The following is a 26,598-nucleotide window of genomic DNA, read 5'->3' on the forward strand; positions in this document are numbered from 1 at the left end:
CAATGACGAGGAATGGAGTGGGTGCAGAGCGGCGGGCGAGGGCGAGCAGCGTACAAGACAGAGCAAGGCGGAGGAGGAGGAGGAGGAGGAGGAGGGCCGGCAGCGGCAGGCTAATGTCAGCGTACTCGGGCTGGATCTAGAGAGGGGTGCATGAACCCACGATGCCGGCGGGGGAATTTTCTTTTTTACACGCGAGTGATGTGATGGGCCAGGGACGGGTTTGGCTGCGTGTTACGGATGTGCGTGCGTGACACCAGTGGGGGGCTGCCACTCTGGGCGACGGGCGCCTCCTTCTGCTTGGCAAGGAAGACACGCAGGCTACACTCACTATCTGGGTCCGTGACCCCCGGACCTATTCGGTCCCAGGTGCAGATCTTCCCCAACTGGCTACATGCGCGCACTCTCCCACGGACGTAACTGCGCAAGAATGCATTCTACTACCACTACGCGGGAACAGGAGAATGAGCCAAGTGGAATGACAAGTTCCTATGTGGGAGACCAACACGAAGAGGAGAATGAGGGAATGTAGCAGAGGTTCCTCCCACTCAACGAGCGGCGGCAGTGTCGTCCTGTAACTGTGCCTGTGCCTCTGTCACTGGCATTATCGCGCCGTCCCTTCTCCCACCCCGGCAGCAGTGCGGGAACCCGGGGAGGCGCCAGCCGGACCCAGTACGCTGCCTACCTCCGCGCGGGGAGCTACCTGTGCCAGTCGCCGCGGCTCCCACAACACGTGGACGCCTTCAATGCCATCGTGGGTATTTCACTACATTCCCAAGTCTGCCCGTGTTACGCTGCCTTCCAAACATGCAGTATGAGTCACGGGAAGCTCGCGGCGACGCTCTCTTTAGCTCCATCAAACCTTGGGGTCAATGACATTGCCATAACAGAGACTAACTCTGAGGGGAGTGAACTCGCCAATTAAATGAAACTGTGCACCGTGCCTTACCTCGACCCTTGTTGCCTCTTGGCCGCGCCGCCCGTGACACGCCCGTGTCACAGTGCACTCTCTCACGCAGATAAAGATAAGGAAACAAAGAGCGAGAAGAGCCCAAGGAGCCGCGCTTCTGCCTGATGAGCCACGAGCGCCAGTGACCACAGCGCGCTAGGTCAAGATTCTCAGGTGTGTACGCAGTGCCGCACGAACTGAGCTGATGCCCCTGTGCGTGGAGGTAGTGGTGGGGGGCTGTGCCGTGTCCGGGGTGCTGCGGGCCCCGGGAACACCTCCCACCCCAATGAAGGTGCCGGCGAGAAAACGACTCTGCTGCAGACCCGCGCCCTACACACTCAGGTCAGTGCCCCTTGCCTCTGGTCAGGCCCACTCAGTGCCGTGGATGTGCCTCACACACACACACACACACACACACACACCTGTGATGGAGCCCTCTCTCTCTCTCTCTCTCTCCTCTCGGGCTTCCCTCAGTCTTGATTTGTGGCGGCGGCGCGGCTGTCTTGTCAAGCAGGTGGCAGGGAGGCGCCGCCGCCAGCAGGCTCACATTCCCCTCCGTCAGTTTGAGTTTCTTTACGGTTTGTCAGTATGTGCGTGTCTTGTGCCCACGACAAGTGCGTAAAGTAAGGCTGCCAACACGCTGCCGGAGTGACGCAATGCTACTACCATGACAATTAAACCTTTCATCACCTATCACCCTATTGCTCCTTGCCACCACCACCACTACCACCACTACCACCACTACAGCATCACCTCTCCTCACCACCACATCACAGCCATCGTCACCACCACCATCAGTATCGCCACGCCGCCTCCCTCCTCATGCTGCCTGCCTGCCTGCCCACCCCGAGACCTTAACAGAAAACGGATTGAGTCCCCGAGTTCCGGCCTGCAGTCCACAGTTACCTCTCAGTCACTGTACTTAACGGTGCGGCGAGAGAGAGAGAGAGAGAGAGAGAGAGAGAGAGAGAGAGAGAGATGAGTATGTTCGTTATAAATTTATATGTACGACGATTATTAATTTTATTATTATTATCGTCATCACTATCATCATATGTTGAAGTTTATTACGTCAAAGTTTAATGGATTGGGGAGCGTGCACACACACACACACACACACACACACACACACACACACACACACACACACACACACTCCAGTCTTTCAATCCCAGCACAGCTCTAAGTGTTGTTGTGTAACCACCACTACCACCACCACCACCACCACCTCCTCCTCTTCCTCCTGGTCCCTCTTCACCCTTCACCCTTCACCCTCCGCCTCGTCAGTCCTCATTCCAAGAGGCTTAAATTGTCCGATGCTCTGTTCTCTCCGCATTATCAAGGGACAGCAAGGCGCTAAAACCGGCCGCCGCCCTCTCTTCCTTCCTCCTGCTACTGCGACGTGTTCTCTTTCCACGTATTGTGTCACAGCAATTTTCTCCCCTGCGTTGTATTATTCATTTCGTCATCGGCGCCACACAAAGGCCTTCACGGACATCTCAAGTCTTCGTTTTAGTACGCGTTTCACAACAGATATCTTCATCATCGTAATTACCAGCCACTGTTGTCTTTGAAACAAAACCTAAGTTGACTGATTCACACCACCCCAGGGAGTCATTGAAAGGCCTCCAGCACACCTCTGCCTGCTGCTTGTCAGAACACACTCCGCGGGGCAGGGAAGCCGCGCCCCAGGCCACAGGCGAGCATGCAGTGATTGGGCGCGGCGGGTCACTTCGATCAGCGGAAGGCGTCCATTCACCGCTTTATGGGCATTCCTCCGCCAACGCCGCGCTGGGCCGCCTGCCAAGCACGGGTCACCGCGTCACCAGCCGATGCACGCGGCGCTATCTGTGACGTTGGGCGGACAGGGAGGGGACGGGGGACAAGTAACTTTCACGAAAGGATCATGATTGTCTAGAAATAAGGTAAGTCATGAACACGCATAAAGTGGCGCTGCCAGCGTGACAGCCCCGCTCTGGGCCGCTCTGGTGTCTGTGCGGTGAGTGCCCATGTACCAGGGAAACACGTCCTGCCCTGCACCTCACGTGAGTCCTGTGAGAGCGAGGCAAGCTGGGGGAGAATAGGTTCAGCGGGGCCGCCCATTTGTGGGGGAGGGGAGGAGGAGCAGCGGGGGAGCCTGGCAACAGCCCCAGCTGCCGCCCCACAGTCAATGACACTGAAACACCCGCCCGCCAGCTGTGCTCAACACCCCCGCGGGGCCGTCCTCACGCTGACCCCCCACCCCTATATCCACAGCGGCCGCAGCACGCCCAAGATCCCTCGTGGTGCCCGAAAGAAAGAATGAAGAAGTGAAGTGGGCGGGGACCAGGCGGTGAGGAGCTACAGGGCAAGGTGGACACGCGGTCCTGTCCTGAGTTATGATGGACCGTGACGTGTGGATGACATGCCGCGTCCAATAGTCCAATAAACACTTGGCAGGCAGGCAGACTGGCAAGCGGGCAGGCTGAAAAGGACACGAGCTAGCTCTCGATACGGGCTGCACGTCTCTCTTACTGTAGCGAGGGCGGTGAACCTCTGTTGCTGGTGATGACGGTATTGGTGGTGCTAGTCTGTGAGGCGTGTGACGTCAAGCAGGGCGTGTGGCCGTCCATGGCCGCTGCGGGGCCAGGTTGCGTGGTCATGCACACCACAAGACACGCGTAAAGCCAACCACTGCGCAACGGTGACACGTAACCTTGGGGTACCTCGTGCCCGCCTCCTTCACTAAGACCCGCGGAGAGAAGCACGGTAATACACGGGTGGGCATTCCTTGCACGGGCGCCTTTCACCCTCACCGCAACGCCAACCACACACGGTCCTCTCAAGGCGCCGTGTCATGCCCTTACCACGGACAGCAGTGTGAGGCTGACAAACGGTTCTTCATAGCACCACACTCTCTCTCTCTCTCTCTCTCTCTCTCTCTCTCTCTCTCTCTCTCATCCACGCGAGCCTCCCATAGCGAAGTTCTCTCCATGAAAGGATTTCCGGCTATTATCTAGAGCTGCATCCCTCCCTCCCTGCCTCCCTGCCTGGTGCCCAGCGGTGGCCCGTGGTGGAGGAGGGGCGGAGACCAGTAATTGACGTGGTTGTGTGAAACTTGATCCCTGTGTGTGTGTGTGTGTGTGTGTGTGTGTGTGTGTGTGTGTGTGTGTGTGTGTGCGTGTGTGTGTGTGTGTGTGTATTCTCCTCTCACAATACAACCTTCTTAGCGGCGGCAATAAAACAGAGAGACGATTCTTGTCCTAATCTCGGCATGCTATTAGGACTCTATGCTGGAACACATCAGCACCGCACCACTTCATAAGAAAATGCTCGAGTTGAAGTTAACACGAGTTTTCAAGGAAGCTTTTACGGTTCTGATGAAAGATTAAAATTTTTGTATCAGCAGCTGGAGAAACACACTGAAAGCCCGGCTAATCATCTCTGTGGTCTTTAAAAGTAGTCGTGGTGAGAGAGAGAGAGAGAGAGAGAGAGAGAGAGAGAGAGAGAGAGAGAGAGAGAGAGAGAGAGAGAGAGAGAGAGAGAGAGAGAGAGAGAGGAAACGTGAAATTGTGCATGTCTTGCACCTCATAAGAAAGACGCATACACACATACAGACAATAAAAAACAAAAGATTCCCTCGTTAGATAGTGAATTCCCGGCTTTACTAACTAGCGGAGGGATGCCAAACTGCCAAACACATCTGTAGCACACGCGGCGACGGGGGCGCGCTGAACGGGACGGAAAGGGACGGAGCGGGGCGGAGTGGGGCGGAGCGGGGCGGAGGCGGGGCAAGGAAAGACAAGACAAAATGTTTAGTGTCCTGTATTCAGAAACGCTTTGCTCTCTCACGTCGACTATTTCTAAAGGCTGTAGTTGAAAATACTCATGTTTTTAACCCCTACACTACTGAGACACATTTTTACCTTGAGATTTGTGTACGATTAGACCATTTTATTGACATTTGGAAGGGTCTATGGAGGTCAGAAGATAATTGGCCAAAGTCTTCACTATTCTAATCCTCCACCAAAGTTTCTGAAGCTGTATAAAATAGCCAAATAGAAAGCAGAATGAATATGGAAACGCGTCATGGTACTGAAGGGGTTAAGCATGTTTTTTATGATTCTGGTGATGGATTGGCAAGATTTCTAGTTGATCATAAGGAGAAACTGTTTTGAAGACCCGTCTATGGGGACTTGAAAAATTGTCGTGGTAAGAGAGCAAGGCGTTTCTGAATATGGTCGTATTATTTCTCTCTCTCTCTCTCTCTCTCTCTCTCTCTCTCTCTCTCTCTCTCAAGTAAAGAAAGAACCATAAGCGACACACAAGAGGGACTCAACACATTAATACTCCCACATTTCATCTGCGTCACTGAGAAGGAGGAGTCAGTCTATGTAAAATGAAACGGAAGGGTGAATGTGTGTGATGGATGACATAGCTATCTCCCCTTCCCTTTCTCTTCCATTCCTACCGTTCCCTTCCCGTGTTATCGTAGTTCTAGGCAGCGAGCGATTAACAAGATTTCTACATTGTTAGCTGGAGAAATAGTCTTGAAAATTTGGCTATGCGTCTCTGTGGCCTTTGAAAATAGTCGTGATTCCCTACCGTTCCTTTCTAAACAGAGATTAACAAGATTTCTACATTGTTAGCTGGAGAAATAGTCTTAAAAATTTGGCTAATCGTCGAGGTGAGAGAACAAGGGAGCACAGCGTCAGCCATATAGCGGTGACAAAGGCTACACACACACACACACACACACACACACACACACTCACACACAAGAACACAAAGAACAATAAAAAGAATAAACGCTGATGAAATGAGTGAAGCGAGACTGAATGGCGTGTGTGGTGTCGAAGACCTTTCAATAGCGGCCCAACAATATCCTAGAGTGTTCTCATCAGCGGAGCGGCCATTAAGAGCGAATCAGATCCCCCCTCCAGTCACCGTAACCTCGCATTCAGGAGCACCGGCTGTACCTTATACCGTTAGGCAAGGCTTCTCGATCACGTTCAATAGATTTATGAGTGTTTGATTCCCCGGCACCCTTTTCTAGGATTATTGTGGAACTGCGAGTAAAAATGTAAGGTTATTTAGGTAAAGTATTCGTTGATTGGACTTCCCAGCGCTGTGAAAAGGGTTTGTATTGAGACGCGGGAGGAAAAAGTGACAAAACCGGGTTAATTCCTTGAGTACCATGAGGTGTTTCCATATTCACTCTCCCTACTATTTGGTGATATTATACAGCTTCAGAAACTCATGTGGGGGATTAAAATAGTGAAGACTCCGGCCATTAATCTTCTAACCTCCGTAGACCCTTCCTAATGTCAATAAAATGGTCTAATCGTACATAAATCTCAAGGTAAAAAAAGTGTCCCAGTATTGGAGGGAATAATTTTGTTACACGTACACGCAAACACATGTACGCTAGTTTCGATTCTCCCTCTTACACCTTGTTAAAGCATTGCGAAACTGCTTCTCCTCACCTTAATATACCTGATCTAAAATTAGCGCATTGTTTTGAAATACACTGCGCGACACAGACAGGAGAGGTGACAAGACGGGAATCACAAGAGGTAACCCATGTGAAACAGTCATCATTAACCCCTTTAGCACCAAGACGCGTTTTCATATTCATCCTGCTTACCATTTGGGGATTTTATACAGCTACAGATACTTATGTTGGGGTTAAAATAGTGAAGACTCTGGCTATTAATCTTCTGACCTCATAGACCCTTCCTAATGTAAGTAAAATGGTGTATAATCTGCGTCTCGGTTTGAATGGTGTCCCAGGGTTTGCGTGGTTTGTCAGGTCTTGAGGAAAACCATGAGCTGTAGTTGTAATAAGTGCGTTGATCAGCAGAAAACAAACATTATTCACATCAAATCAATGACGTTATCAATAAGCTACAATATGTTTGAAATCCAGGAACCATTTTAGAGTAGAGAGATTAGAATCGTACCCAAAACTCGAGGAAGAAATGCGTTCCAGTACTGAAGAGGTTAACAAGTACACTAATGCATCTCTGGTCGCAATATACATCTTTACCAGTACAGACACTTTATGGGAACTTGTCTCCTAGCATCATCATTCACGTAACTACATTGCAATGCGAATAATATAAAAAATGGTAAGATTTTCAGGGTCAGTATTCTAGAACACCTTGCTCTCTCGTATCTCTCTCTTACTACGACTATATTCCAAGGACACAGAGATGATAAGCCGGGTTCTCAATAGTGTTTCTCCTACCCATAATGTAGAAATGTTGTTAATCTGTCACTGGAGCTATAAAAAACACCAAACTCGGGTCGCTTCAGCTAGACTAGAGCCTTCGACTACAGCCTTTTGAATGCAATGGAGGGGCGGGCTACAAGCGCTACAGAGGACACAGGAGGAAGAGAAGAGTGACTGTTTTGACTGCTTGACTCACTGACCGCTGGTACGAATTGATTAGCGGAGAGTTGAGAGAAAGACTCGGACGAATTCATGTACTAAACTCACACACACACACACACACACACACACACACACACACACACACACACACACACAAATACGGTAAATTAAAAACGGAAGGAAAAACATGTGAATACTTTTATCTCTTGCTTCGAGGGTAGTTATCTCCCCTTATGCGGTGAGAGAGAGAGAGAGAGAGAGAGAGAGAGAGAGAGAGAGAGAGAGAGAGAGAGAGAGAGAGAGAGAGACTGGCCAAACTTTATATGCTTATAATCCAAGAGCTGAACGAATGATTATAGTCAGGCATCTCTCTCTCTCTCTCTCTCTCTCTCTCTCTCTCTCTCTCTCTCTCTCTGCTTTTCTCCAGCCGGTTTAGACTACGGGTGAACGAACGCTCGTGAATGGAAAGGAGAGAGATAATGAATGATAAAAGCTTGTGTGTGTGTGTGTGTGTGTGTGTGTGTGTGTGTGTGTGTGTGTGTGTGTGTTACCTTCCTACATACGCACACACACATGTCAACTACCCAAACTTCCCAGAAATTAACGTGCCTTTCAGATCAGATTTCACGATTTTCACGACTACGATCAAAGAAACGAAAAGAGAGAGAAAAAAAAAAACTGATCGATACGGAAGAATAAGTCGAAGAGCATAAAGGAAGATAAATATAACTCGTTTGGTGCTTGTGTGTGTGTGTGTGTGTGTGTGTGTGTGTGCGCTCGCTCTCATGACCGTGACTGATATGCCAGGAGTAGTGTTTTACCGACGCATTTGTTCCTTTGACGATGATGTATGCATGTGTGTGTGTGTGTGTGTGTGTGTGTGTGTGTGTGTGTGTGTGTGAGGGTCGCTACTTGCAGCACACACGCGGAGATTGAACGCACTGAAGGAAAAAGAAAAAAGAAAAGAAAAGGAAGGAAAAAGTTACCTTGAAGCAAACACGCCGAAGATTAGTCGTGCTACGAGGAAGAAGGAGAGAAAGAAAGACGGAGGCAGAGATTAATGAGATGTAAAACCAGAGATTGATCGATTATTTTTACCGTTCCTGTTGTTATTGAGAGAGAGAGAGACAGAGAGAGAGAGAGAGAGAGAGAGAGAGAGAGAGAGAGAGAGAGAGAGAGAGAGAGAGGGAGAGAGAAAAACATGGACGAGGCAAGAGAAAGATTTGCGAGGGAGATCAAATAAGCAACGCCCAAATTCAGAAACGCCTTCATCTCTCACTAGGACAATTTTCCAAGGCCCCAGAGACAACTAGCCAGGTTTTCAAGACAGTTTCTCCTTTTAATAAACTAGAAATCTTACCAATCTATCACCAGAACCATAAAAATACTCAGAAAAACACGAGTATCTTCAACTGGAGTCCTCGGAAAGCAGTGATGGTGAGAGGGCAAAGCGGAGGTACTGTATATGTCATTACCATTCACATTACTATTCAAAAAGTCTTTATTTAAGTTTACACGAGTTTTTTTAAGGTGTTTTTACGGTTATAGAGGCAGAGTGACAAGCTTTCTAGATTATTAACTATAGAAACACTCTTGAAAACTCCGCTAATCATCTCTGTGGCCTTGGAAGATAGTCGTGGTGAGACAGCAAAGCGATTTTGAATATGGCGCTACCGTATGTCATCACTATTCACATCAAGACTATTTCAAAAAGCTTTATTTACATTTACACGAGTTTTTTAAGGTGTTTTTATGGTTAAAGAGAAAAGGTGACAAGATTTTTACATTACTAACTACAGAAACACTCTTGAAAACCCCGCTAATCATCTCTGTGGCCTTGGAAAATTGTCGTGGTGAGAGAGCAAAGAGTTTCTGAATACAGCGTTACTTTCTGTCATCACCATTCACATCACTACTTCAACAGGCTTTATCTCAATTTATAAGACGTTTTTAGGATGTTTATACTATTCTAGAGGCAGTGACAAGCTTCCTACATTATTAACTGGAGAAACACTCTTAAAAACCACGCTAATCATCCCTGTGGCCTTTGAAAAATAGCTGTGGAGAGCAAAACTTTTCTGAATACGGATCTGAGCGAGAGACGAGGGCGGGAACAAGAGCACATCATTATTCTTCCTCTCCTTCATCCGTCCCCACAGGAAAAGTGTTAAAATTGGAGGAAGTCTATGATTCCCGAATTTTCAAAGCAGTCTTGCGGAAAATCAGTCAGCGGCGAAGCGTGAAATGTCAAGTTTGTTAATTTATGATGTTTTTTTTTTTATCCTTCTCGGCAACAAATGTGGAAAAATGTTGGTTATTGTCCCGAGCGAGGCCAGGGATTCATTTTCGTTCAGTCACTCAATGTTGTCAAGGTGATGCAAAGAATTAGACGTAAATCACCCACTTTCGTTCACTCAGCATAGTAAACGCGATTGGTTCAGTTGCTAAGTAGATCCAAGATGCAGAGAAGGAATGAAGACTTATTCGCTATTAACCCCTTCGGTACTGAGACGCATTTTTTACCTTGAATTTTGTGTACGATTAGATCACTTGATTGACATTAGGAAGGGTCTATGGAGGTCAGAAGATTAATGGCCACAGTGTTCACTATTTTGATCCCCACATAAGTTTCTGAAGCTCTAGAAAAAAAAAAATCATTAGTCACCAGAATGAATATGAAAACGCGTCATGGTGCTGAAGGAGTTAATATTCGGTAGCCACTTATATCACTAGGCAATGAATCTTTAACCCCTTCAGTACTGGGACTCTTTTTTGCCTCGAGTTTTGAGTACAATTAAATGATTTTGTTTGTAACCTCTTAAGTACTGAGACGCATTGAGTTTTGGGTACAATTAGACGAGTTTTATCTACATTAGGAAGAGTCTGTGGAGGTCAGAAGATTAATGGTCAGAGTCTTCACTATTCTAATCCCCACATGAGTTTCTGAAGCTGTATAAAATGGTGGAATGAATATGGAAACGCGTCATGCTACTGAAGGGGGTTAAGTGGTGTAAGGTATACAAAGAGAAAGACGCAGGCAAAATTCTCACGGTGAACAATCAGGGTGGGAGACAAAATAATGTGTTCAAGCTTAAAAAAAAAGAATAATACAGAAGGAAAAATATAATGATCACTAAATATACAAAGAAGTTATAAGTCAGGTTACATTTCCACACAAAGCTCCTATGGGAACACCTCGTCTAATAATGTCAGTCTTAACCCCTTTAGTTCCATGACACGTTTTCCTATTCACTCTGCTTACTGTTTAGCAATTTTATACAGCTTCAGAAACTCATGTGAGGGATTACAATAGTGTGGACTCTAGTCATTAATCCTCCGACCTCCACAGACCCTTCCTATTATAAATAAAATCATCAAATCATATCTAAACCTCGAGGCAAAAATGCGTCCCAGTACTGAAGGGGTCAAGCTCCTTCCTCACTACATGGCGTATTTGGAAAGGCTTTGGGTTCTCATTAAGACTGTTTTCAAAGGACGCAAGCAAGATTACTCGGGTTCCACTAGTTATTTTCTGCCATCAATGGTGTGGAGTCCTTGAAATATCACTAGAGTCTTAACACCTTCACTATACTATGACGCGTTTCCATATTCATTCTGGTTATGTGGGGATTAGAATAGTGAAGACTGTGGCCGTTAGTTAATCTTCCGACCTCCACTCCTGATGTCAATAAAATGGTCTAATCACACCCACAAACTTAATGTAAAATGCGTCCTATTACTGAAGGGGTTAAAAACTCAACTGAAAGCTTAAAATTTCCACTAGACTCTGATAAGATAGTGAGAATAAATTTGTAAAGTCTCTATTAACATTTCTTTCCTCTTATTAATGGTACGGAATCTTTCTCAAAATATCAGTGAAATCTTGAAAACATAATTGAAACCTTTAAACTTCCACTAAAATCTAATAAAATAGTGAGAATGTATTTGTAAAACCTCTAATAGCATTTCTTTTCTCTTATTAACGGTACGGAATTCTTGTTAAAATGTCACTGGAATCTTGAAAACACAACTAAAACCTTTAAATTTCCACTAAAATCTGATAGAATAGTGGGAATAAATTTGGAAAGTCTTTATTAACATTTCTTTTCTCTTATTAACGGTACAGAGCTCGTATTCTGACACACTTCTGCGCTTTAGTTAAATCTACAGGAGTTTTTGAAGGTGTTTTTATGGTTCTAGAGGCAGAGTGACAACATTTCTACAATAATAACTGGAGAAATGCTCTTAAAAACCCCGCTAATCATCTCTGTAGCCTTGGAAGATAGTCGTGGTGAGAGAGAAGAGCGTTTCTGATTACGAACCCAGAATTCTTGTTAAAATGTTACTGGTATCTTGAAAACACAACTGAGGGTGAGTGAAGAGAAGGAATTGAGCAGAAACGGGAAGACAAGGGAGAGAATTGTTGTTTTCCTTTCATATTCTCAATTTTTCTTTCTTTTTCTTGATGTCTTCTCTCCCCCAACCTCTCTCTCTCTCTCTCTCTCTCTCTCTCTCTCTCTCTCTCTCTCTCTTTCTCTCAACATTCTCTTCTCTTCCTTTCCTGTTTCTTTCTCTTCTTCTCTTCTTTTCATTTTTTTTTTTTTATTTTCTCCAACCATCCTTTATATTTCTTCAGTTCCCCTATACAATTCAGGTCTTTCTCCTTCTCTCCTTCTTTCTTCCCTCTCTCTCTCGCTCTCTCCCCTCCTCCCACCCGTCTCCCCCTCCACACACTGCAGCGTTCCCTGGTCCCTACACCCCTCCCCCTCACATGCCGTTCTCCGTATCCCTCAAGCTGTATTGTTAAAGATGCACACACACACACACACACACACACACACACACACACACACACACACCATTCATTCATAACACTTAAGAATAAGTTTGTATGGTTAGGACTACTACTACTACTACTACTACTACTACTACTACTACTACTACTACTACTTTTACTACTACTACTACTACTTGGCGTTGTCGTAACTGTCATTATTATCATTGTATTTATGTAGTAGTAGTAGTAGTAGTAGTAGTAGTAGTAGTAGTAGTAGTAGTTATTTGACAGTCCCTCTCTCTTAGCTAGAGAGAGGGAGTGTCCGTCACCCGTGCCACCGCAACGTCCCTCACATCTCCTCACTCCCCACGTTCATTGTTCACTCCTCCCTCGCCCTCTAGACCCTTCGCTACTCTCAGGTGGCTGGAAAAGATGAGGGCTGGGTGGCAGACACACACACACACACACACACGCACGCCCGGTAGCTCAGTGGTTAGAGCGCTGGCTTCACAAGCCAGAGGACCGGGGTTCGATTCTCCGGCCGGGTGGAGATATTTGGGTGTGTCTCCCTTCACGTGTAGCCCCTGTTCACCTAGCAGTGAGTAGGTACGGGATGTAAATCGAGGAGTTGTGACCTTATTGTCCCGGGTGGTGTGTGCCTGGTCTCAGGCCTATCCCAAGATCGGAAATAATGAGTTCTGAGTTCGTTCCGTAGGGTAACGTCTGGCTGTCTCGTCAGAGACTGCAGCAGATCAAACAGTGAAACACACACACACTTGAGGTTCATGATCTATTCGTGAGTCGCAAAGAAGCTGATTATGTGAAACACTTTATTCTCTCACCACGACTGTTTTCAAAGGCCACAGAGATGGTTAGCACGTTACCAAGAGAGTTTCAACTGCTTATAGTGTAGAAATATTGTTCACATGTCATTATAACCGCACATACACCTTTATAAGTTTATGTAGCTTCAAGTAAAGGAAGTGCAACGCTATAGTTTGAAAATACAGGCCCGTTAAAGAAAAACAGATGGTGCACGAGCGAACCTGGTGACGCGGCTGTGTTGGCAGGGTGCTCACGCGTCAACCCGGGACATGTTTATCTTCATTATTCATATATGACTTGTGTGTGTGTGTGTGTGTGCGTGTGTGTGTGTAGCGGCGCGGTCAGCTGCTATGATTAGTACTGCTTACTTTCCTCGCCTCTCAGGGCCCAACACGCCGCCGGCAGATAGCTCTTCACGGCGCGACAAGTTTAACACGAGGCCGTAGGCGGGACATGACTTCAGATGCACGGGGACACACACACACTTAGCCGCTGCCTTCTTCCTTCCCTCCGCCGCACATCAGGACTGCGGAAATGAAAATATAGCAAAATTAATGTGCTTACTGTCTGCCTGGTAACCTGTGTGTGTGTGTGTGTGTGTGTGTGTGTGTGTGTGTGTGTGTGTGAGATGGTGACCCCGAGGAGTTCATCTAGCCGCCACACGCTCCACTACACAGAGGCAGGCCCGGCGGCAGCACAAGCGGGGTCGGCGTCCCTCTCCGTCGCAGTCGTAGTCGCCGCCGCCGCACACCTGCATCGCGGCCGCGGGAAACACGAGCCCGAATCCCATCCCTCGGTAGGAGTTCGCTGGCCACCTGACCCTGGCCATGGGTTCAACAGCCGGTCAGCGCCGCCGGTGCTCGCTCTTCGCCGCCACACGGAAGTATACTCGTAGGCCACAGCCATAACGGGAGGACGGACATCACCACACCACCGCCACGCCGCCTCGCCGCCCCTCGCACGACGACGCGGCACCGACTCAAGACGTGCCACGGAGGAGGAAAAGCAACACCAGCAGTAGCAGCAGCAGGAGCAGCAGCAGTAGTAATAGTAGTAGTAAAAGGAGGAGGAGGAGAAGCATTACCACCAGTAAGAGTAAGAAGAGAAGAAGGAGGAGGAGGAGGAGGAGGAGGAGGAGAAGCAACATTACCAACAGGAGTAAAAGGAGGAACAACAGGAGCAGGAAGAGGACGAGTAGAAGAAGAAGGAGAATGATGAGTAGGAGGAGGAGGAGGAGGAGGAACACGCCATGGGTTATTGGTCTGACCTGTGACGCACTACGCTTCCTAATGCACTTTCAATGAGAACCGGGAGAAGGAGGAAGAAGAAGAAGAGGAAGAGGAGGAGGAGGAGGAGGAGGAGGAGGAGGAGGAGGAGGAGGAGGAGGAGGAGGAAAATTATAATACAACTAGCTTTCAACAAAAATTTACCGTTGAAAAATATGCAAGTAACGAGAGGAAGGAAGAGAGGAAAGGAAGGAGTGTTAGTGAGAGTAAAGCAAGACTGGAGAGAGAAAGAGGGAGTGGTGGAAGAGGAAGAAGAATGCATGAAGGGAGGGAGGGAAGAGGGGGAGAGAGAAGAACGGAAGAGAAGAAAGGAAGAAGAGAGAAGACGAGGAAGGAAGGTAAAGCAAGGCTGAACGAGAGAGAGAGAGAGAGAGAGAGAGAGAGAGAGAGAGAGAGAGAGAGAGAGAGAGAGAGAGAGAGCATTAACTTAAGCAAACAGCACGCGATAGACAGCAGAGGCGATGGCAACAAAAAAGTGCTATATGTACCATTAAGAACAGTGGATGGGCTCAACACACACACACACACACACACACTCGCTCTCTCTCTCTCTCTCTTGGTGATGCTCTTCGCTTCCTGCCTCTCCTCTGGCCACTATTGCTTCTCTTTCCACCTGGGAGGAGAGAATGCGCCTCACAGCCTCTCATCCTCCTCCTCCTCCTCCTCCTCCTCCTCCTCTTCCTCCTCCTGTTACATGTGTGAAAGCTAACTGATGGAATGTCCTGACGCGATCACCACAAACACGCAAACCACTACTGTTGCTCTTTAAGTATTGTTGTTTCTGTTGTTTTTCTGCCTCGTAAAATATTGTTACTGCTACTGCTACTACTATTACTGCTACTACTACTACTAAAGGATATAAAGCTCACATGTATTTGACTCTCATAGTTGTATGTAGTAGCCATAAACAGATCGCTAGTCAGTCTAAAGTATCGCCGAGGGGATTGAAAAAACAAGCGCCAGTGTACCAATTGAACCCAGCAGAGGTCACCCACACAGCTAGGCAAGAACAGTGCCAGCCAGCATTTGCCGTATAAAATTCTTAATACTCGTACGTCTCACTGCCACGACTACCACTGCCGGCGACATCTGCGAGCCGCTTGTGCAGATGAAGGTGTGGTGAACGAGGGAACACTGCATGGGCCCATCAACGCACACACACACACACACACATACACTCTCTGCCTTCTAATGATACACACAGACCCTGTAAAAAAAACACACTTCAGGTTATTGGCACTTACACCATCTACTACTACCGCTACTATTCAAATTACTACTACTACTACTTCTACTACTAGAGAAAGTGCTGCCAATGCCCACCATCACCACCACCATCACCACCACCACTACCCTACAGTACTTCAGATTAAAACAAGCAAGACAAGGGTAGAGCAACACGCGATGGAGATTAATAGGAAGCAAGATTGTATTAGGAAAATGTAGGAGGAAGTGAGCAAAGAAAATATCGTGGGAAATAGAGGAGGAGGAGGAGGAGGAGGAGGAGGAGGAGGAGGAGGAGAGAGGTAACGGGAACATTGGACGCAAGGCCGGGCGGAGCACTGACACTGGCCCTCTCCTCCCCCTCTCTCTCTCCATCTCTCTCTCTCTCCTTCCTTCTAGCCCACCCCCCCACTCCCTCCCTCTCTCTCCCTCCCTCCCTCCCTCCCTCTCTCCCTCTCTCCCTCTCGGCCTCCCTCCCATCCAATCCATGTGTGTGTGTGTGTGTGTGTGTGTGTGTGTGTAAATTTAGTGGACGTCTTGAGTTTAATTAACGAATACAGTAGCAAAAACAAACACAATCTTCTCTCTCTCTCTCTCTCTCTCTCTCTCTCTCTCTCTCTCTCTCTCTCTCTCTCTCTCTCTCTAAGCTTAGTCACAGCCATATTAACAGCACGCATACACTCGCTCGAATCATGTGTGTGTGTGTGTGTGTGTGTGTGTGTGTGTGTGTGTGTGTGTGTGTGTGTGTGTAAGCCAACATCACATCCTACTTCCACATTCTCTCCTTATTTTCTCTTCCTTCCTTCCTTCCTTCTTTCCTTCCTTCCTTCCTTGCTTCCTTCGCTCCCCTTTCTGTCTATCCCTCCTTCTCTTAAAACACGGATTTAATTATTTTTTTCTTTTTTTCTGTTCGTTACCTTCACATCTGCACTGACCTGCCTTGAGTGTCGTGTGTGTGTGTGTGTGTGTGTGTGTGTGTGTGTGTGTGTGTGTGTGTGTGTGTGTGTGTTTTGATGCTACTGTAATGAGATCGTCGCAGTTATGACTCTCTCTCTCTCTCTCTCTCTCTCTCTCTCTCTCTCTCTCTCTCTCTCTCTCTCTCTCTCTCTCTCTCTCTCTCTCTCTCTCTCTCTCTTCTCTCTCTCTCTCTAATGGTCTTTTCTTTTTGTCCACCTTTTGTTAATTTTGTAGGCCTTCTGTTGGCCCTTCTGTGTGTGTGTGTGTGTGTGTGTGTGTTGGCGGATGAGAGTAAGATCACAATCCCAACGGTACACACGCTTACAGCCAACACACACACACACACACACACACACACACACACACACACACACACACACACACACGCTTTTTATAAGACGTGTAATATGAAAAATACTATTGAATTAATTATGTGTGAAAATATATTACCTACGAAGAATTCTGAGAGAGAGAGAGAGAGAGAGAGAGAGAGAGAGAGAGAGAGAGAGAGAGAGAGAGAGAGAGAGAGAGAGAGAGAGAGAGAGATTTGATTATTCCTATGTCTACTCTTTTAAAGTAGTATGAATATTTTCTCTACACTATTATCATTACTACTACTACTACTACTACAACCACCACCACCACCACCACCACCACCACCACCACCACCACCTCCACCACCACCACCACCACCTCCACCACCACCACCACCTACACGCCATTTCCATTATCGTAAATATTGTTTATCTGTTTATTTTCATGTCCACCGTTTGTCTTTATTACTGCCAGCCTTAGCGAGCCGTTTCAGAACCTTTGCCAACTCTAAGCATGCGTGTGTGTGTGTGTGTGTGTGTGTGTGTGTGTGTGTGTGTGTGTGTGTGTGTGATAATGTCCTTTGTCTAGTCACTATCAAAATATTTACTCTTTATGCTACACGTGTTATGTTAAGATACGTTAAACCACACGCTCTCCCTCTCTCTCTCTCTGTCTGTCTCTCTCTCTCTCTGGTAAGGAAGAAAGAGAGCGGGAAAGAGGAAGGGATGAAAGAAAGGGAAGGGTGGGAGAGTAATGGACACAAGGAGGTGGGGATGGCTGGTATATACATGTGGGTGAAGGAAAGGGAAGGCCAAGTAGGAGGGGAAGGGAAGGGGAAAGGGGGAAGGGGCGGGAGTGCAGAGGGTTGGGTGCAGGAGGATTAAAAGGGAGGGATGTGAGAGGGAGGAGGGGCGTTGCACATTTCCCTCGCATGACTAAGTAAACAAATGTAATTATTTTTTTGTATCCGACTCGCTGGCGCCGCTATGCTTTTGTTAAACGTGATATGTCCCAGAGAGAGAGAGAGAGAGAGAGAGAGAGAGAGAGAGAGAGAGAGAGAGAGAGAGGGGATCGGGTGGTGGAGCATTGCGTGACACAGCTAGCTATGAAATTAAAAATATCTCGTTTTTTTTCCTTTTTTTACTCTTTTCATTCGCTTCTCCTCTGTCAATGACACCTGGGACCATTTCCTCGTCATTTCAATTCATTTATTCATATATTTAACACCGGAACAGCTGCATCGTCCACGTCACCACCACGCTAAGTCAAAAGAATTCTATTACGGTATAAGAAATGCATGAAAAAAAAAACAGTTAAGTTATTTTTGGCACCATTGAAAAGAGTTAATCCTCAGGTGAAGGAATACATGACACACAGTTTTGCCTTTCCATTACTCAAGCTTATACTAAATCAAAAGATTCCTCAGTCTTATATAGTGTATTAGGACCATTTACAGCGTCTATCTGTTTATATATCTGATCTGCTAACGTCTCCTTGTCAGCTCTGCATACATGACACACAATTTAGCGTTTTCATTATTCAGGCTTATACCAAATTAAAGGTTTCTCAGTCTTATATAGTTTATCAGGGTCCATTTATAGTGTCCATCTATTTATCTACCTAATCTGCTAACGTCTCCTTGTCAGCTCTGCATACATGACACACAGTTTAGCGTTTTCATTACTCAGGCTTATACCAAATTAAAGGTTTCTCAGTCTTATATAGTGTATTAGGACCATTTACAGTGTCCATCTATTTATCTATCTAATCTGCTAACGTCTCCTTGTCAGCTCTGCATACATGACATACAGTATAGCGTTTTCATTACTCAGGCTTATACCAAATAAAAGATTCCTCAGTCTTATATAGTGTATTAGGACCATTTACAGCGTCTATCTGTTTATATATCTAATCTGCTAACGTCTCCTTGTCAGCTCTGCATACATGACACACAGTTTAGCGTTTTCATTACTCAAGCTTATACCAAATTAAAAGGTTTCTCAGTCTTATATAGTGTATTAGGACCATTTACAGTGTCCATCTATTTATCTATCTAATCTGCTAACGTGTCCTTGCCAGCTCTGGCCTAACCACTTGGCATCTACAAAGACCACTAATGATTCTGTCCGAGAGCCGATATTTTCCCTTTCTCCTTTTTGAAATCTAGGTTTCTATTCTTAAACACTTCCACGACGCCCTTCCACTGTTTCAAAAGGTTGTAGTTAGAGGTACACGTGTTTTTTCAGGGTCTTTTAATAGTTGTATTGATAGATTAACGTGATTTCTGCGATATTAAAAGGAAATACTCTCTTCAGAACCCAACCAGTCTTCTCTGTGGCCTTGGAAAATAGTCGTAGTGAGAGAGCAAAGTGTTTATAAATAAGACGTCTAACTTCATAAAGCCTGAATCGGTTACTTATTGTCCTATTAAGATTACAAAATTAAGAATGACACTCTTAAGCTTCTAGTATACGTGTTAACTCTTGAATTTTGATTAAAAGCCAAGAAAAACACTAAGCTTTCATTATCCCTCTCATTTCTCGTCCTATTCTGATGACAAACTCCATAATGACACTCGAAGCTTTCATTGATAGTGTCACTTATTGTATTCTGAATCTAAGAAAGACATCAAACTTTCATTATACTTGTCATTTCTCGTCCCATTCTGATTACGAACCCCTAAAATTACATTAGTCTTTCATTACACTTGTTAATTCTTGGCCTATAATGACTGTAAACCCCCAAAATGACACTCGAAGCTTTGTGTATACCTTTTCTACTAAACACTACTGGGATAGAGCCAAACCGTTCCTCTGGTCAAGAAAACAAAAACACACGACTCTGTGACTTAATGCTAGGTAAGTAGCGCTGAATACCTCCTCATTTCACGTGACTCACAGGTCGATGCTCACTCTCAACACCTGTGGACTTGAGCGTTGGCTGCGAGAGTTTAAAAGTGAAGTGATTAAAGTAAAGCGAGAGTTACCAAATGAATAAGTAAAGATGGATTGGTATTTGGCCACATGTGGGTTCATTGGCCGCTGCCGCTGAGTGATGCAAGGCAGGCTGCTCCTCACACTACTTGTTCCGAGGCAACGACAACAGGAATAACAGCAGCACCAGCAGGAATAACGACAATGACAACGACAACTGATATTTACTTGCTGTGAGGTGACAAATAATAGCAGAGAGAGAGAGAGAGAGAGAGAGAGAGAGAGAGAGAGAGAGAGAGAGAGAGAGAGAGAGAGAGAGAGAGAGAGAGAGAGAGAGAGAGAGAGAGTATTAGAAAGATACGCATTCATCTACGCATATTTTTTCTGAGATAATGAAAAAATACATAAATGAGAGGAATGTGTGTGTGTGTGTGTGTGTGAGAGAGAGAGAGAGAGAGAGAGAGAGAGAGAGAGAGAGAGATTAAAACTTCACATTACAAAACATTCACAAAACAAAAATAGCAACAACAAGAGCAGAAACAAAGACAGCAACAACTATAACATGCGTTACTCGGCACGTCAAAGTTCACTGCGCCGATTAACGCATTCAAGGGAGAGAGGGAGAGGGAGAGAGAGAGAGAGAGAGGGGGGGAGACAAGGGAGGGAAGAAAGGTGATGCAAGAACGAGGGATCTCAGTCAACCTTTGCCTTCCACCTCAAAATGTTATGTATTCGCTCCGGCCACGACTATTTTTAAACCCCACGGAAATGATTCGCCGGGTTCCCCAAGGCTGTTTCTCCTATTCACAATGTAGAAATCTTGTTAATCTGTCACTGGAACCGAGGAAACGCTCTGAAAAACCCGTGTCACTTCAATTAGAGCCTTTAAAGTAGTGGAATTTGCGGCGTAGAAGTGTTTCAGTGTTGTGTTCTTCTACGATTCAATGCTCGTATTCTCAAACACTTCTATGCTTCGCTTCCACTATTTCAAAAGGCTTCACCTAAATTTGCACAAGTTTTTAAAGGTGTTTTTACGGTTCTAGAGGCAGAGTGACAAGATTTCTACATTATCAACTGGAGAAACACTCTTGAAAACCCTGCTAGTCATCCCTGTGGCCTTGGAAAACAGTCGTGGTGAGAGAGCAAAGCGTTTCTAAATAAGGACCAATGCTTCACATCTCACGTCTCAGGCTTCTCTTACACGAGTACTCCTGGCCTTCTACCTCACGTCCCCAAATGTGCCAGAACCCACGACCCACGCCATCTCCTCTCACCGCCTACCCCTCTTGACAGACACAGCCACGTACGGTTACTCCCTGCAGGGCTTAGAAACGGCAAAAAAAGGGCTATGTGTTTGTTCATCCTTTGTGTGTCTTTGTGTTGCAGTGGTTCCCCTCGTTCAGCCCTCACCATTTTTCTCTCTGGCTTGAAAATTATCCCTTTCAAATTCTGCACTCCCTTTTCCCTTGTTCTCTCTGTGTGTGTGTCTCTCTCTCCCCTCTCCCTCTCCCCTCAAGCTGAGTCATGCAACCCTCCCTGCGCTCTCTCTCTCTCTCTCTCTCTCTCTCTCTCTGCATTCCACGAACTGAACCGCAGCATCAGACACCTCATCGGTCGTTCAATTCGGAGTCAAATTTTACATTCCAAGCGCCGTCCAGTGACCTCTATCCACCCCACACCCCCTCTCTCTCTCTCTTTCTCTCTGATACGTGAGAAATGCAACGTTCGTGAGTGAAATCTGTAAAAGCGAGGGATGAAAATGAAAGATGACGTTTGTAAAAGAAAACTGCTTCTTAAACCCTGCCATCACTGTATTAAACTATTTGAATGCACGTAAGGATATAAAAATAGTACAGGAGGGTACAGAAATGCGTGTTTTCAAGAGGGTATAGTCTAAAGCGATGCCTTCAAATTTGTACGTGCATGATAACTCGGGAAAAAATCTTGAATAGCGGTAGATGAGTTAAGACACGGAGGATGGAGACTGATAAGCTAAAAGGACTCACTGACTGACTGATTAATACACATGGAATAGATGATACAGCGTCACGTAACACTGACTTAGCTCTCTCACCATGACTATTTTCCAAGGCCACAGAGATGATCAGCCATGGTGTTCAGCTGTACACCCTGTTAATAGTATAGAAATCTTATTAATCTGTCAATATACTCGTAAAAATGACAATAAAACAGTTTAACTACTAGAGTGAACTATTTGAATGTGGCAGAGGTGCGGTGCGTGTTTTAAATACTGCAGACGAAGAGTGAATCAAGAGAAAGGACAAGAGGAGGGCTATCTTTCAGGGGCGCCGGGTGACAGTGAAGGCAAGGCGAAGGCAGGGGATAAATCACAGGTGTCAGTGGAGTCACAACACTGAGGCAGGTTGTCAAAGAAAGCTTGCATCTCCTCCTCCCTCCACTCCACCTTGTGCCAACCTACTCAAGCTTGCATCATCTGTTCTCTTCCTCCTCTTCCCTCTTATATTTTTTATTTATACCACATGGGGTATTTATAATTCCCATACATCTACGCTCTGCCTTCCTTCCATTCAGAAATGCCTTGCTCTCTCACCACGACAATTTTTCAAGTCCCCAGAGACGACTAGCAGGGTTTACAAGACAGTTTCTCTTTATGATAAACTAGAAATCTTGCTAACTCATCACCAGAACCATAAAAATACCCTAAAAACATGAGTATCTTCAGCTAAAGCCTTTGAAAATAGTCGGAGTAAGAAAACAAGGAGTTACTGAATACAACCCCAAGTCACACAAGCGATGCCAGCTTCTATACACACAACACGACGCTTCAAACCAAGAACTCTGAGTGTGTTATGTCGCACTGTACCTAATGAAATATGCAAAGGGCGTGCGCTGTAACAATAAGCGAAATGTAGGCTAGGATGCGTGACGAATACCAAGAACTTAAGAGGAGAAATGAGGTACTGAGGAGAGTGTATCGTGCAGCCACCTACTGTGCTAGGCTGTAAGTGCTTGGTAATTGTCTGATTGTTATAATAGAGATGTGCTTTTGTTCCCCACTCTCTATCTGCCTATCTCTTGTGAGGCACTTTTATCACGTGAATAAAAAGGATTAGTGGTAGTAGTAGTATATTAGTGGTGGTGGAAGAAGTAGTAGTAGTAGTAGTAGTAGTAGTAATAACGCAAGGGTCTTATACGTGAAGATACAATAATCAAACCATCTGTTAAAACCCGAATGTGGAAAGTGATAAGGCTGAGTTTGAAAACAATACGAAACTCTTTTTAAACAACTCATTTTGCTTGTCTCTTTTATAACAAGACCGCTCAACTACCCCGTGCACTGAATCGCTTTGCTCTCTCACCATCTCTGCTTTCCAAAGGCTCCAGTTCAAAATCCTCGTGTTTTTAAGGGATATTATTAGGATTCCGGTGATAGACTGGCAAGATTTCTAGTTTATTAAGAGGAGGAACTGTCTTAAAAACCCGGCCAGTTGTCTCTGTGGCCCTGGAAAATTGTCGTAGTGAGAGAGGAAGCGTTTTTACAATAAGGACGTCAGACAACATTATCAATTCCCTGGAAAAGTAATGGTTGGTAAGGCTGATAATCAGAAACGCTTTGCTCTCTCACCACCACTGCTTTCCACAGGCTCCAGTTGAAGATACTCGTGTTTTTTAGGAGTATTATCATAGTTCTGGTGATAAACTGGCAAGATTTCTAGTTTATCAAAAGGAGAAGCTAGTTGTCTCTGTGGCCTTGGAAAATTGTCGTAGTGAGAAGGGAAGGCGTTTCTGAATGCAGGTCATAAAACCACGATACGTCACCACCTCGCCTGCTAGATTGGCAATAATAAGGAGATAGTGCAATTTTCTTAAGTCTCCTTTCCTTCTCGTGGTCTGTGACTAATATAGCGAGACACTTAACGACATTTCATCTGACAAGCTCCACACACCTTTGCTCTCTCAACATGACTGTTTTCCAAGGCCACGGAGATGGTTAGCCAGGTTCTCACGAGTGTTTGTCCTGTTCGTAATGTAGAAATCATGTCCATCTGTCACCATAACCGTAAAAACTCTCTTAAAAATTCGTGTAACTTTAACTAGAGGGATCTGAAAGGAGTGGTGGTGCTGAGAGAAGTGTTTCAGAATGTGGCTTTCAGTGACAGCCGTTATCCTGCTTCACACACACACACACACACACACACACACACGGGAAATAATAAGCACCATTTCATCAAGCGTGTGTGTGTGTGTGTGTGTGTGTGTGTGTGTGTGTGTGTACCATTATTCTCTTTTCTTTTCTCAGCTTTAATATAATAATGAAGCTTTGTAACCACGACTTTTATGATTTTCCAGTATTCTCTCCCTCTCTCTCTCTCTCTCTCTCTCTCTCTCTCTCTCTCTCTCTCTCTCTCTCTCTCTCTCTCTCTCTCTCTCTCAGGGCGACGACCCAGCCTCTTTAAGTGGAGGTTGACAGAAATGGTTAAGGTCACACGAAGCCCGCGGAGGAGGAGGAGGAGGAGGAGGAGGAGGAGGAGGAGGAGGAGGAGGAGGAGGAGGAGAAGGAGGAGAAAGGAGGAGAACGTGAAATATAAAAGCAAGTCAGAGAGAGAGAGAGAGAGAGAGAGAGAGAGAGAGAGAGAGAGAGAGAGAGAGAGAGAGAGAGAGAGAGAGAGAGAGAGAGAGAGAGAGGAAGTAATGAAAGGGAAAACGGAAGAAGGGAGGGATTAAATGCAAAAGGGGAAACGAAAAAGGAAGCGAAGAAGAAAGGAAGGAAGGAAAGAAGGAATAAGTTAGGGATTAAAGAAAGGAATAAGAGTAAAGGCAAAAATAGAAGGAAGAGGGAAGGCAAAGAGAGAGGAAATAGTTTCAATAAAAAGGAAGAGAAGAGAGAAGAGAGCAAGGAAGGCGGAACAGGAAAGGGTGATGGAGGAGTGTGTGCAAAGAAAGAGGAGGAAGAGGAGGAGGAGAAGGAGGAGGAGGAGGAGGAGTTAAGGAAAAGAATTGTAAGATATTAAAAGCCAAGGACCACTATCAGAATCTCAGAATAAAATATGCAACACAGTTTTTCTCGTACCAGTTCCGACAATTTATAAAAACATTTGGCGAACTATACAACACACAGTGGCGAGATATATAAGGCAACACAAGGATTGGTAACACTGCATGACGTGATTTAAAGGAGAAAAGAGGAATCTGGGCCAACAGAATGCAACACAAAACGTTAAGAAGGATAAAGAACATGCAAAACAAGACTTAATGACCCGAAACACTGAAGAACACTATATAAAATAATGCACGAATAGAAAGCAACACAACTTTAGACAAGAATAATCATGAAATACACAACACAACACTAGAAACACACACGACAAGACAATGCACGAATGAACAACACCCCAAGTCATCACAAAACAAGAACAACAAGCATGTAACAATGCAACACTCTATGGGCTCAAAACACTTAAGAAAAACACACACAACACTATGGAATGCCAACACAACACACACCAGGACACAACACACCACACAAACACACACTGAAATGACAACACCGAGGGAAACACACACACCTCAACACCACACAAACAAACACATGCAGAAGAAGCAACACACTCTAGGGAAAGTTAACACCACAACACAAGGCAGCAGAGACAAGTAAGAGAGGTGAATGACCCCAAAGCATAACACAGCAACACACCACCACACAACACACACCCCCGTCACACCGCACAGCACAGCACACCACACCACAGCACAACACCACACTGCACCACATACCACTACACCACTTCAGTGTATGGAATCTGGAGTTCTATGTGGTGTGGCAGTTTTCTCCTCAGATCTGTGTACTTTTCCTGAGGTTATCGACCCGTTCGTCTTAGCTTGGCGCCGCAGACGTATAGATGACACACCGATGCGAGATAACGCCTAGAATTGCTGTATATTACCTTGCTTTGTTATGCTATTAATTTGTCTTTCTGTATTGTTAATCTATTAAGCACCATGACGTGTTTTCGTATTTACTTTCTTTACTATTTGGTGATTTGATACAGCTTCAGAAACTTATGTGTGGATTAAAATCATTGATCTTTTAAGCTCCATATATTCTTCCTAATGTAAATAAAATCGTCTAATCACACCCAAAACTCATGTTAAAAATGCGTTCCAGTACTGAAGGGTTGATATTTTGATTGCTTTCTTGTATTCTTTTAGTTTATAAGATTTTTTTTTTTTTTTGTGGGGCTAAAGACGAAATGTGACATGACATTTTTTTACTGTTGTTATTGTTATTTATCATCTGTGTCGTTAGTAATTATAGCATTAATGAGTCTCTTATAACTACCACAATTGACTACCACAATTGTTGGTATTTATGTTGTTTATAAAAAGTATCACTAGTATTTATTTACACTATCATAGTCATCACTCACTCATACAATCACTGTTACATCACCACTACCATCATCACCATCACCATTACTATCATCCCCACAAGTAATATAATTTATGGCGCCACTATTATCATCATCATCACCACCCTTAATAACAGTCACTCATATACACACCATTGTCATCACCAGAATTAATACAACTACCACCATCATCACCACCATCACCATTACCATTAGCACCTTCCCCAACACAATGAGCCCAAACATCACCACTGTCATCACCATTACTGCTTATATCACCACTAACAAGACTTATAACAACAACAACAACAACAACAACAACAACTACTACTACTACTACTACTACTACTACTACTACTACTACGTATACACTTTCACTATTAGCAAAGATATGACAAAGATAATTTCTATGCTTACATTTATCACTGACACCACCACCACCACCACCATCACCACCACACTACAAGCACCACATACCTTCCCAGTTCCCAGTCACTGCAGAAGCACAGCGCAATGACCTCTGTTAGTTCCAGTACCACACACACACACACACACACACACACACAC

At 45.3% G+C, this 26,598-nt stretch overlaps 2 protein-coding genes across 2 annotated transcripts in view; one reads left to right on the plus strand and one right to left on the minus strand.

Moving 5' to 3' along the window:
• LOC123503822 (DNA-directed RNA polymerases I and III subunit RPAC2-like) overlaps window positions 1–13,441 on the minus strand; it is a 33,965-nt gene extending 20,524 nt beyond the window's left edge. The window contains exon 1 of the mRNA XM_045253882.1: window positions 13,293–13,441. The gene's annotated coding sequence lies outside the window, so the exon portion shown is untranslated. The remainder of the gene's footprint in view (window positions 1–13,292) is intronic.
• LOC123503816 overlaps window positions 463–26,598 on the plus strand; it is an 86,321-nt gene continuing 60,185 nt past the window's right edge. Inside the window, exon 1 of the mRNA XM_045253866.1 lies at window positions 463–1,288. Coding sequence (XP_045109801.1) covers window positions 1,152–1,288 — 137 coding nt within the window. The 5' untranslated portion in view covers window positions 463–1,151. The remainder of the gene's footprint in view (window positions 1,289–26,598) is intronic.

The sequence above is a fragment of the Portunus trituberculatus genome, chromosome 14 (genome assembly GCF_017591435.1).
Source record: "Portunus trituberculatus isolate SZX2019 chromosome 14, ASM1759143v1, whole genome shotgun sequence".
Lineage (NCBI taxonomy): Eukaryota > Metazoa > Arthropoda > Malacostraca > Decapoda > Portunidae > Portunus > Portunus trituberculatus.